At 44.4% G+C, this 12440-nt stretch overlaps 1 protein-coding gene across 2 annotated transcripts in view; it reads left to right on the forward strand.

The window, feature by feature from the left end:
* The window catches only part of ANKH (ANKH inorganic pyrophosphate transport regulator), a 563090-nt gene that overhangs the window by 238692 nt on the left and 311958 nt on the right, over positions 1–12440 (forward strand). For both annotated transcript variants that reach the window (XM_078687590.1, XM_078687591.1), the window contains exon 2: positions 8791–9007. In XM_078687590.1, the coding sequence (XP_078543716.1) occupies positions 8791–9007 (217 nt within the window). The remainder of the gene's footprint in view (positions 1–8790; positions 9008–12440) is intronic.

Here is a 12440-nt window from a genome sequence, read left to right on the forward strand (position 1 = left end):
TTCAGTGTGTCTTCGGTTTGTAATCATAAACCACAGGAGCACTTGAACTGTGTTTCCTGTAATTGAATATCTATCTATCTATCTATCTATCTATCTATCTATCTATCTATCTATCTATCTATCTATCTATCTATCTATCTATCTATCTATCTATCTATCTATCTATCTATCTATCTATCTATCTATCTATCTATCTATCTATCTATCTATCTATCTATCTATCTATCTATCTATCTATCTATCTATCTATCTATCTATCTATCTATCTATCTATCTATCTATCTTGGCGAACCACGTAGGTGCCCCAGATGCTGTCATTTAGATGCTGATCTCCTACACATGACCTGGGACTGCCCTGGGATGCGCGCTTTCTGCGACACGGTTATAGATACAATTGACACCACTTTAGGTTGCTACCTTGAGCCTTCTCTGGAGGTCAGTTTGCTGGGGCTGTTCAGTAGACCACCCAAACTTAAGGTGAGCACCAGGTTCCTGGACCTCGCTCTAGTGCTAGCTAAGAGGTGAACTGCAATGGCCTGGAAGTCCAGGGTGGGACCAGAAGTGGGGACTTGGGTGTAAAATGTTACCCAATGGCCAGTGCTGAGGAGAGGGCACTGATTCAGAAGGAGGCCCGGGGATGCCAGAAACGTCCAGTAGCGGGGTTGTGGACTAAGTACTTGGACACTTGGGAACATCCAGATGGGGACTTCGTTGAGGGATCTGATGACCAGGAGAGCGTATCTGATAAGGACAGGTGCCTTACCTTGGGGATCACAATTGTGGCGGAGAACATGCATCAATCTGAATTAGGGCTGGGTTCTTTGGAGACACATCTCACCTCAGTAACAGGACGGTTCACGCTACACTGTCCACCTTTAACCCCCACACCTCGACATGGTACCTCCGCTATGGAGGAACCTCCCCTGCACCAGATGGTGATGGCCACACTAGACCTATCCCCCTCCCGATTGTCTACAATGCCTCTGCCCTGATGGATTTGAGCGATCCCTTCCAGGGTTTATAACAATTTGAGGTCTGATATTTTTGTTTTCTTTTCTTTCCCCCTCCCTTTCCTGGAGGACATGGTATCCTGGATTAGTGACTTCTCTATGACAAGTTGTATATTGTATATCTTCAAGTTTTAGCTTATACTATAGTCAAACTTGTATTGTGGTGTCAGTTGAGAAGTTGGTGCAACTAATGTCTACATAGTTGTAGCTTACATAATGGTTTATTGATTCTGTTCTGCCCGTTTATTGCCTCCTGCGAGGTCTTGACTGCTGCTACTGTATTATGTGATCACTATCCACCTTCAGGTGATGTTCACCAATAAAATATGTTTTTAAAAAAATCTATCTATCCAGCTATACCTCATGTTTGGGTGCTTTTATTGCTCAAAAGGCCCATATTTCAAATGGACCCCTGAAATAGGAAAACCTTTTCACATGAGTCTGGAAAACATGTGTTTTATCATCCTGATGGCAGCCCTCAAACCTCCAGAGCCTTTTACAGCTGTCAGGACCATTAAGATTGAGAGGCAATCGAGGACCAAATTAAGCAGCAGGGTTTTAAAAATTATGTCTCAGGAAAAGGCAACTTATGCCGAACGTTCCCTGACCGCATTACTTTGATCCACTGGAACTTATAATATAATTTTTGCTTGAAATCTACAAATTATACAGCAAATTATATGGCACGTGCAGCAAATGCTTATTGGTGCGTAAACGCACCAGCTTCAGAATGACACAATTCCATAGGATCTGACAATTGCTCATTAATTGTTTCAGCCTCACTCTATTTCATGAAAGATGGAACAAACCATGTGCCCCTTGTAAACTGCCCCTTGAAGAGAAACGTTTTACCAGTCTCACTCTCTTTTTTTACTGATAGAATGTGCGGAGTGTGTTTTTTCTAAGATTGCACATTCTTAACTTCATGAATGTTTTTTCTCTTTTCTGTTGCCAAACAGTATAATCCAGTATTTTACATTCTAGTTACAATAAACATTTGCCCAATCAAAAAATGCCGAACCTGTAACGTCAATCTTGGGGTTCGGGTGACGTTCACCCCATATACTTTGTTATTAAAAACCGAGAAACGTTTAAGGAATTCTTATCTCACCATAAATCGTTCTCTGCACTTACAAAAAAGGATAGAACTAGGAAATTATTAGATATCCCTCAAAAGACCAAACTTCAATTTCTAAGCCTTTTGGCTTTTTTCACCGAATGCCATTCGAAAGCCATCCTCTTCCCCCCTCTCAGCTAATGCATGATGCTTATTTATACACAGTTTTTCCATTTATATATATGCAAATGAGTCTTGTGGTTCCGAACAGTACATTATCTTCCTCCATGAAGGGACGCCATATTCCCTCCTCTGTGATTTTGCAGCTCATTTCCTCTTTAAAGAGAGGACGGAGAGCACGAGGTGATAAGGGAAAATATCCATCAGTACACTGTCTCTTTTAATCAATGTGCCTAGACCTCACTCGGTGTGAATTTCTTCAGAATATTGAATGAAATCCCAAAGGAGCTTCTCATACGTGATGGTTTGTGTTGGTACAGCTACAACAACCACTTGCCTGTTGAAATTTCAGAAACCAATTCCTTCATTTGTCAGCGTTGTGTGGGTAGAATTTCGTTTTGATACAAAATGCTCTGAATGCTTTTACCTGAGGAAACAATTTGAATAATTTTTTTTTTTTTAAGATTGCATTGCAACAGATGCATTTTTTTATGCCGGGAATGGTTTGGTTTATCTCCCCCATCCCCTCTGCAACCATTTTTTTCCCTCTTGTCAGGGCGTCTTTTCTGGTTCAGATACATCAATTGTCACCTTCCACAAAAACCAGTCGTAATAAACTTGGCAACAATCCCATTGACCTTTTCCCTGTGAAGGGAAAAGGTCACGTTAGTCAAATACATAAGTAAATAACTACATATACTCCACCTGTCTTCATCCGCCTTCCCCTCTCCTCTGTCGCCAATTTGTTCCTGGGTTAAAGAAAAAAAAAGGCAAAAACAGGTTAGTGGTCCCTCCAGGCCCCCCCCCCATGTAAGGGTACAAGGGGACCCCTTTGGGTCCTCAGTCGTCATCATCATCATCTGATCCGTCCAGTGCAGCGTAGTCACGCAGGAGGCTGTGGATGATCTTACGGCACACCAGGGTAGATGTCTCCTTCCTCCCTACTACCAGGCGATTTCTGGAAAACAGAAGAACACCTTTAAAACAGCACAGGAGCCTCCAGCAGCCCTGGAGGTCACCTAGTGCATGTGTCCCTGGGAACAAACCATACATCACAGAGTCTGTGGTGATGCATGAAGTAGGAATCCAGGCCCTAAGCTCCGTGCCTAGGGTCTTCAGGAGGTCCTATGCATGCATGCAGTCCCAGAAGAGATGGTATGTCATCTCGTCCACCACCTTGGGTAGGACTTGTATCGATTGAGTCCTCTTGCGTGCATGAAGGCTCTCACAGCAAGTCCTCCTTGAATGGCCTTCCAGGCGATGTCTTTGTGCTGGTTCGTCAGGCGTTTGGATGCGACGTTTCCCCACATGTGGTCCGCTGTGGCTGAGAGGAGGGTGCTGATCGGCTCGCTGATGTCCCTTGCACGTATCTGGCTTTGGACAAGCTTCGGGCCCATGTGGCGGGGGCGACAGCCTCCAACCGGAACTCCTTCACGAACGCCACCACTTCCTTGTAGAACCACAGAGTCTCCCAGTTGTACAGGACAGTGCTCATCTACTCTGCCCATCCTAGGCGCCTCCACTTTGGCAACAGGAAGAAGCGTGCCATTAGAAAGCCAACATGGCTCTCATCTGCGGTCCTTAGGGTGTTCCTCATGCAGTGGCACACGAAGATTCACCCTAGGATGGTTGCGATGTCCGGCACTCCCTTGCCTCCCTTGTTGTGGGTCTTGAACATCACCGCCCTCTACATTCTGTCCATCTTTGAGCTCCAGGTGAAGTTTTAGATCATTCTCGTGAGGGCCTTTGACGTTCTGGTATGCACAGGCCACACTTGAGCGACGTACTGGAGCCCTGCAGGGTCTCGTTCCACAGGACCAAAGACTTCCCTTTGATCGTCAGCTTCTGGATGCTCCAGAGTCCCAGCTTCTGCCTCGTCTTCGCCAGTCTTTATTCCCATGTGTCTCCGCTGCACTGTCTCCTCTGAACCAGACTCCAAGGATCTTCAGGAAGTCCTGCTTGATGGGGAATGGCAGTGGGTCTCGGGTGGGGGTCCAGTGTCCGAAGAGTAGGGTTTCCGTCTTGGCGCTGTTGATCTTGACTCCTAATGCTTTCCCAAACTTGAATCAGATCCTCTCCAGCTTTTTCACAGATGATCCGTCCGTGCAGAAGAGTAAGACGTCATCCATTTAGAGGGAGCACTTCACTTCACCTTGTCCCCTGCTTTCTGGTGCCTTCACTCCTCTGATGTTCTTGTTCTGCCTGATGCATTCAGTGAGGAACTCAATCACGCAGATGAACAGGAGGGGGGAAAGCAGGCAGCCCTGCCTCACCCCAGACAGGACTGGGAATGGGTCAGTTCTCCAGCCACTTACCAATACCGTGCTGGAGATGTCTCTATACATTGTGGTCCCCACCAAGAAGTCTCCCAATCCCAGTGCTCTGAGTGTCCGGTCCATGAAATCATGGGAAACGCTGTTGAATGCCTTTTCATGGTCCAGGCTGACCAAGGCTGTCGGGACCTTGCGGCCCTTGATGTACTCGGTTGTGTCCCAGACCGGTGCCAGGTTGTCCGCGAATTGCCGACCTGGTATCCCATAGGACTGGTCACGGTGGACTATCTTCCCTATCACTTTCTTCACGAGAATCTTGTAGTGCACATTGAGGAGAGAGATGGGCCCCCAGTTCTTTAGGTCTTCTCTCTTTCCCTTCTGTTTGTACAAGAGTGTTATCATACCCTCTGGCAGGAATTGCAGCATACTGCCCTTGCCCACCATTTCCTCGTAGAGGTCCAGCAAGTCTGGCCTGATCAGGTCCCACAGTTCGACGTAAAGTTCAAGTGGGAGACTGTCATTCCCGGGTGTCTTGCCTCTCTTGGAGGTCCTGGCAGCCAAGTACAGCTCTTCCAGAGTGAAGGGCGCGTTCAGTCCCTCTCTCTCTTCCGGACCCAGTGTCTTTGAGATGCCCTGCAGGAAACTATCTGCCTGGGCTCTCTCTGACAACTTTGGTGAGTAGAGGCCGCCGTAAAAGTCGGTTACAACTCTCATGACTTCCTCTTTCTCACTTTGGAGGTTGCCTTCCGGGTCCCGAAGCTCTACCAGCGGTGTGTGGGATGAGTGAAGTTTCTTAAAGAAGAACAAGTTGCATTTCTCATCCTTCTCAAGTTTCTCGGTTCTGGTCCGGAAGATGATTTTCTGAGATTCTTCCCTAAAGTGGTCTGTGAGCCCTTTTCGGGTTTCCTCTAATTTGTCATCCACGTCCCATCCCCTGAGCTCAAGTTTGTACAATTGCTGCAGTTTGCCCTGCAGTCTCTTAAACAACTTCTTCTTTTCCTGTGCAGCAGCTCTGCTTGCATCCTGGAAGAAGCTCTGGAACCTGTCCTTCACCCATTCCCACCACACGCTGGCGGAGTGAAAGAGGTAAATCATGTCCCTCCACACTACATACACGGTTCTGAGGTTCGCCACTAACTCCTCATTTTCCAACAAAGAGCAGTTCAGCTTCCACGATCCTGGGTCAGCGGGGAACTTCGCTTTCAGTTCCCCCTTGAAACTGACTGCTCTGTGGTCAGAGAAGAGGACAGCGACCATGGAGCTTCGCCCAGGCTTTACTGTTGGGAAGGTGAATAGGAAGTCGATCCGTGAACGCACAGATCCGTCCGGCCTATTCCAGGAAAAATTCCTGGCATTCGGCCTCATGCTCCCAAAGCCATCCTGAAGTGACGCCTAACCTATCATCTCCACCGCTCCACCAACAGCCTGACATCACATCCATCCCTGCGGAGCCTGACCCAGTGCGTCCATCCAACTCTACTATGCAGTTGAAATCACCACCCATCAGAATGGCTCTGCAGGTCATGAGTTGCATCCTGAGCAGCCTGAACATCTCGAGTTGTTCATTCTTCTCTTCGGGGGCATAGACATTGATGAGCCTAATGGGCTCACTGGTCCATGAGCCGTCCACGACCAGCACTCTGCCGTTGACCTGCTTGGTGACCTTGTCCAAGGTGAACTGCCTCCCCGATTAGAATGGCCTCTCCACATGATTTGCAATTGTGCAATTGTTACCTTCAGACCAAAAAGATGGCTCGTGTGTCTACTGCCATTCAAGCTGGCAGTACGACTGGGCGTACGGAATCCCACACTCCTACAGAAAGTAGATATCTCGATTCTGAGCAGGCAGGAAGCGCAAAGTGCCAACCTGCATAACCTGATCCTTCACACTCCTGAGATTTAGGGTTAACAATGATATAGCCATTTTCTCAGCGCCAGCAGTCAGTGTCCGGTTTCTGAACCTTCCTGTGGGGGTTTACTAGACCGCTGGGTGCTGAACCGCCTGTAGGCCCTCTGTCACTGGTGGGGATGTCTCTGGAATCTCAATGGAGATCTCCACTGTGGCTTCTGGGACTTCAACCCACTCGTCTTGTCCCACTTCCTCATCATCTTCCTCTTCTGCTCCAGCATCTGGTGCTTCACTGACTATCTGGTGCAGCCTCTTCAGGTCTAGTCTGACAGCTTCTATGGGGTCGGTTGGGGGTCATCATCGTCCTCCATTTTGCTGTCATCTGTCCAGGAGTCCACTGTGATGTAGTTGACCTCTGTCTCCTGGTGTTTCTGGGCTTTGGTGATCTACTTCCGGGTGTAGAAGTCATCCTTCATGAGCATCTCCCTTTTCCCGGTGTTCCAGGAGAGGGTCTGGCCTCCTGTCTCTGCAACAAGTCATATATGCTTTTGTGGTGTGTTGCCGCAGCAGAAAGAAAGAATGGGCCCGTCACAGTGGAAGTGTGTTACAGGCCACTCAGAAGACCTCCTTGGGCACTTCCTGGCCGTATTTATTAAATCACACCCATCACCATCGGACTCACACTTATGAGGTCCGTGTTACAAACACGCCTTCATGGCATCTCAACACTTCGGAGTCCATCCCCAAAACATAACATATTGCATCAGGGTTTTAGCCAGTTTCAGACACCAGGGGCAAAAACCACAAAGACAAGCACTGTCATAATTCACATCTGCTTGCCTGTTTCACATCCAGGTATAAGTTAGATGTGCTTAAAAGTATTTAGAATACATTTACAAATGTTTGTGGATCATCACTAAATACAGACTGAGTGTTTGTTAATACTTTTTTGTTTGATTTCCCCAAACCTTCCTCATGTTCTCTCTTATGATTTGCCCCCGGAGGGACTTAAAAAATGTACTAGTGTACTGGCTATGCATTAGTGGCTAATGACCTCATGTAACTCTTGGCAGGCGGCCTGTCCCTCTCCTGGGCGACGGAGTAAATTACCCTGTCATCCTGCTGGAGGTGCCTCCCACCAGATTTAGAAATGTCTGTTTACCCGGCGGGCATTTCTAGCATTGACAGGAACCACTGTTACTGTGGTTCCTGCCAATGCATTGTACGTTTGACGGACGGCTCTGTTAACATTAAACAGCCATACATGAAACTTGCAACTTTTTTTATTTAAAAAAAGAAAATTCTAAAAGGTGATTTTCTTTTTGAAAATAAAGAAAATGCCCCCATGGTTTGCAGTGCATTCTGCACTTTTCAATGCCCCTTACCAACAGGTTTTTCCTGGCTGTGACGGGCATTGAAAAACAGCTATATGTCCGCCTATCTAATTAGGCAAATGGACATATAGCCAAACCTCTAACTGGCCTTACTTCATTGTCGCGTTAGAGGAGGTTAACAATGGCTGGGACAGAGTAGTCTCCACTGTCATGAAACTATGGTCTGCATAAATTTAAATCAGACGGGTTAACTGTAATGTTGACGGAGAGGGAACTTAATTGCCTTTGTGATGGAGTTCCCTCTATGCCAAGATTTTAATTAGGCCTTAAATCCCATCCATTATGCCTGTCTTACTCATTTTAGATTTGGTGCAATGTATGCAGATGTAACTGATCAAATCTTCCAAGTATAATCCCCAAATGACCTTTTAAAAAGCGGGTTTATTGTAATTGATAAGTTCCTAAAGCGGCTGTCCCACCATTCATTGACAGAACCCATATGTTGCTTTAACTCCACTGATTGACAGCTGCTGTTTTAGGAAAGCATACATGAGCAGATTCAATCTGATTAGTCCTCGGGTACTGTGTTTCTTTTCAGTACATTTTCTTTAATGTTTATTTTGTTACTTGTTTTGTGGTTTTGTAAAGTGCTATATACAGTGCCGTCTTAATGCATGGGCACGCTGGGCAGTTGCATAGGGGCCCCATGCAGACCAGAATTTAACACTAATTTTCTGCTTAACATTTTTATTACTGTTGTGAAGGCAGGACCTAGTGAACTGCTCTGCACGGAGGCATATAATGCTGTTAAGACGGCCCGGGCTATATGCTACTGATAGCAGGTGTGAGGGAGCAGTGGGGTTATAAAGGAGTCAGACTGGTGCATGGATGAGACAAGTGGATTTAATGGTGGAAATCTTCCAATACTTCTTTGAGACTGCTAGGTCAGAGTAGTGGTAAAAACTCCGGATGCAAGGGTAGTCTAAGGAAGTTAGTGGTTGACTGACAAGCAAAATTAGGAGTGTCTCTGCTTTTTAGTTGGTGGTTGATTCTGTTTTTTACATTGTTTTTTGGTTTTTTTCACCAGGCCTTGAATCGGGGTATTGCAGCGGTCAAGGAGGATGCAATTGAGATGCTGGCCAGCTACGGACTGGCCTACTCCCTCATGAAGTTCTTTACGGGTCCGATGAGCGACTTCAAGAATGTGGGTCTAGTGTTTGTAAACAGCAAGCGGGATCGAAGAAAAGCAGTTCTGTGCATGATGGTGGCTGGTGCTGTGGCAGCTGTATTCCATACTCTTATAGGTAAGTGTATACATGCACTAGGCTGTGCTTTTGACTCATTTTGCCCATGCGACCATGATGGATTGATTACCATGTCTTCAGGCCTCTTCACCTGAATGATGCAATGTGAACAATTTACGTTGGTGAATCCGGGAGTTTGGTTTCGGTCTGAGGAGTCAAGTGTGTGTAGAATGCTGTGGATAAGATAGTGAGAAGGTGGGGTTGCAAGTCTAAGTGCTCTCTGTGCAACTCAAGGTTTTAGCACTAGCTAGGACTTCAAGTTGATTGCCATCGTACATTGCCAGTGCTAATTGTTATATCATGAAGGAAAATGATGTTCTCTGCTCAATCTTGTGCAAGCGTTTTCTCGCTGCAGATGAAGTGACATTTATTTCTCCTCAATTGTATAGTAAGGGTGTCAGAGGACCTAGTACAAACAATGGAAATGAGACCCTTCACCCCTTGTTTTCGTAGAAATAGACAGCCACAATGGAGGTGCCGCTGTACCTTTACGCCCCGGAGGTCCAGTGTCACTGAAGCGTATGCACTAATGATAGCACCTCATCTCCCTCACCCATGAGAGCGGACTCATATTTAATGCTTTTATAGTCAGTCTAACAAGTCCTTCCTTTTGATGCTACAGGGAACGTGACCACAGTCACAAGGCTCCGCCCACTGGAACTCCCTGCCCATGACATATCATCTGAAGACAGACTACAGAAAATTCTGCAAGCCCTTGAAGACCTTTTTCATCAAGCTTATTATGTGGAACCAGGCTAAGCTTTGATGTGTCTGTTACACCCCCCCCCTTTTGTTTCCTCTCCCTCTTCCTCCTTGAGGAACTTATGTTAAATCTAGATGCCAAAGGTTTTACAAAAATAAAGTTCTTTAATCGCAGCAGCACAGTACAACACAGCTTACAGTTCAGAGGGGAGGCAGAAATAACGGTACATATAATTCAGAACAATTGCTAGGTCAGAAGTAAAATGAAAAACATGTTGAAAGTGAACTATAGTACACGATAATTTATTTACAATGAAATAGGAAATAAGCAATTGTAAAACCCAGTATAGGCAACACCTAGCACTTTTGGTGTGCGGTCAAACAACTGTGATCTGTTTTCAGTAAAGTTGAGGTCCAAATCACAGCGCTTTTTCTTTGATGAAGTGTGACTTGTTCCGTCAAATGTATGTATAACTTAGATGCAGATTGTGTACGTGTGGAGATACATTTAAGTGTGCACAGGAAAACAGATACATCTCAGGGAATTTTGTCTTTTCCATGGCCTTATGTGGCAAATTTATGGCATGCCTAAATTACATGTGACTACATTGCCCATTACCCATAGAGTACAGTTGTAAATCACAATGATGCATTAGAATACTCCAGCATGTTAGAACTGATGACTGTGCTTGTGATTTGACCACTAACCTTTGAACGTGATGTCAAGGTAAATGGTAATCGTGTATGGGTTGAGCCAGGAGACAACCGGACTCGAGTTCTAGTATAAATATTTCTTGTCCATCCACAATAAGTCAATAGTCTCACTTGAGGACTTAATAAGAAATTCAAGATATTGTTAGCAGGTAAATACATTGTCAGTCTGAAAATCATTTCATAAAAACGTAGTGAAAACTCATCAACTTTGAATTATAATACACCACTAGCTGCGGAAAATGTAAAGTGGAAAAACTTTTTTCTACAAATTGAAGCATCAAGGCATGGATCACAATCCGATCAACAGCAAAGGTTTGGTAATCAGTTAGTTGGTGAAAAGACTGAATGCAGTTCTGAGTTTGACAACTTGGAACAGGGACTTTCAGGCAAATTAAGCAGGAATTCAATAGTTTCTGGGTTCGCAAATCATAATTTTCAACAATTTTCTCCTTTCCCTGGTTTTTGCTTTTGCAAACTAGCAGGGCAAACAACAATGTTGGGCACACTTTGCGTCCGACTTGTAATACAGTTTTGAGCACAAATTAGAGTTTGCATTCGAAAATCAATTTGCAGCACAATTGTAATTAGGGCCAAGATTAATAAAAGACGAATGCAATAGTGTAGTATGGAGACTGAGCCTGCTGAACGACATCATCAGTTTTCTACATCCTCCATTTTGGGGCTGAATGTGGATATTTAAACATGTGCCCTCTCAGTTAGTGTGGAAATTCACTGTATGGTTGTGACCCAACAGTGAAAATATGTTGAACAAAAATAATTTCAAAGGTTTGGTACTTTGTATTATGCCAGATAATTACTTGTCTGAAATCAGATTGGAATAGGGGTGGAATAGGGGTGGTGGTAAGCTAGGATAGTCCCTATTTTAATTTCGCTTTAGTTGTTTTATTAGGATTGTTCCAGTTGATATTGAAAGAGTGATTTGTATGATTAAATGTATACAGACAGGTATTTGTATAGTGAAAATGTTGTGCATTATTGGAAATGTAAAATAGATAGCAGTGAATTGATGCTACAATTATGTGATATGTTGTCTAGATTTTTCTGCAAATTCAGAGTGCGATTTTCAAGACACCCTGACACCAAAGATTCAGTTGTGACTAACTAAATCCCACAAACCAGCTGTACTACAACCACCCCAGAACCCACTGAGCAATATTTGAGTCAGATATGTATAGTAATTCTCAATCCCAGGAAACATCATAGGGATAGTTAGTGGAAACCCTAACCCTCTTTCATTAAGGAATAACATACTCGCGAACACTAGTACACGAGGGATACGTTTTAAAGATTTATTTTAAAATCAAAAACCTACTCTAGTGCACACAATATGAATTGTACCTATAGTGAAGACAAATATTGTGGCAATAGCAAAGTTAACCAAAAGTGTGAAAAAGCGGAAATACCCCAACATGATTGCTGTTATATATTTATAGCAATGTTACCCCCACTCTGCTACTTCTCTGTGGTAGTTTAATTCTAGCACATCAGAAAATAAAAACCTCTGTTGATTTTCAGAAGTGGTTCATACCCACATACCTGTTTGAACAAGTGTACTTCTATTCGATAATGGCCTTCTGTTCTTGTCATGCAAAGCCAGCTGCACTGATAAGTTCAACCAGTGAAAAGGTGAAGGTCAAGTTCCTCCCCAGTTGCCTTCAGATAGAATTGGTGATATGATTTTGAATGGAATGTCCCACTGTTGCCTGGTGTGAAGGTCTCCTCTTTAACCCCTCACTCTTTGTGCTCGTCTTTTATAACCTTATTTCACTGTTGTTAAACCTCTCATAATAAACAATTAACAGAGAGTGGCGTGATTCTCTTTTTACCTATTTTCATTCTGCATTCTGTGTTCTTTTGAACAACAACAATAAATAAGACTCATACTTATCAACCATTCCAGAAACTATTCAGAAATCAATGACAAGTAGTTTAAAACAGAAGAACCATCACTTAAATACTGCAAGTCCGTTCAAGCATTATTTATCACATTGCAGAA

This window comes from Lissotriton helveticus, chromosome 4_1, assembly GCF_964261635.1.
Source record: "Lissotriton helveticus chromosome 4_1, aLisHel1.1, whole genome shotgun sequence".
NCBI classification, from domain to species: domain Eukaryota; kingdom Metazoa; phylum Chordata; class Amphibia; order Caudata; family Salamandridae; genus Lissotriton; species Lissotriton helveticus.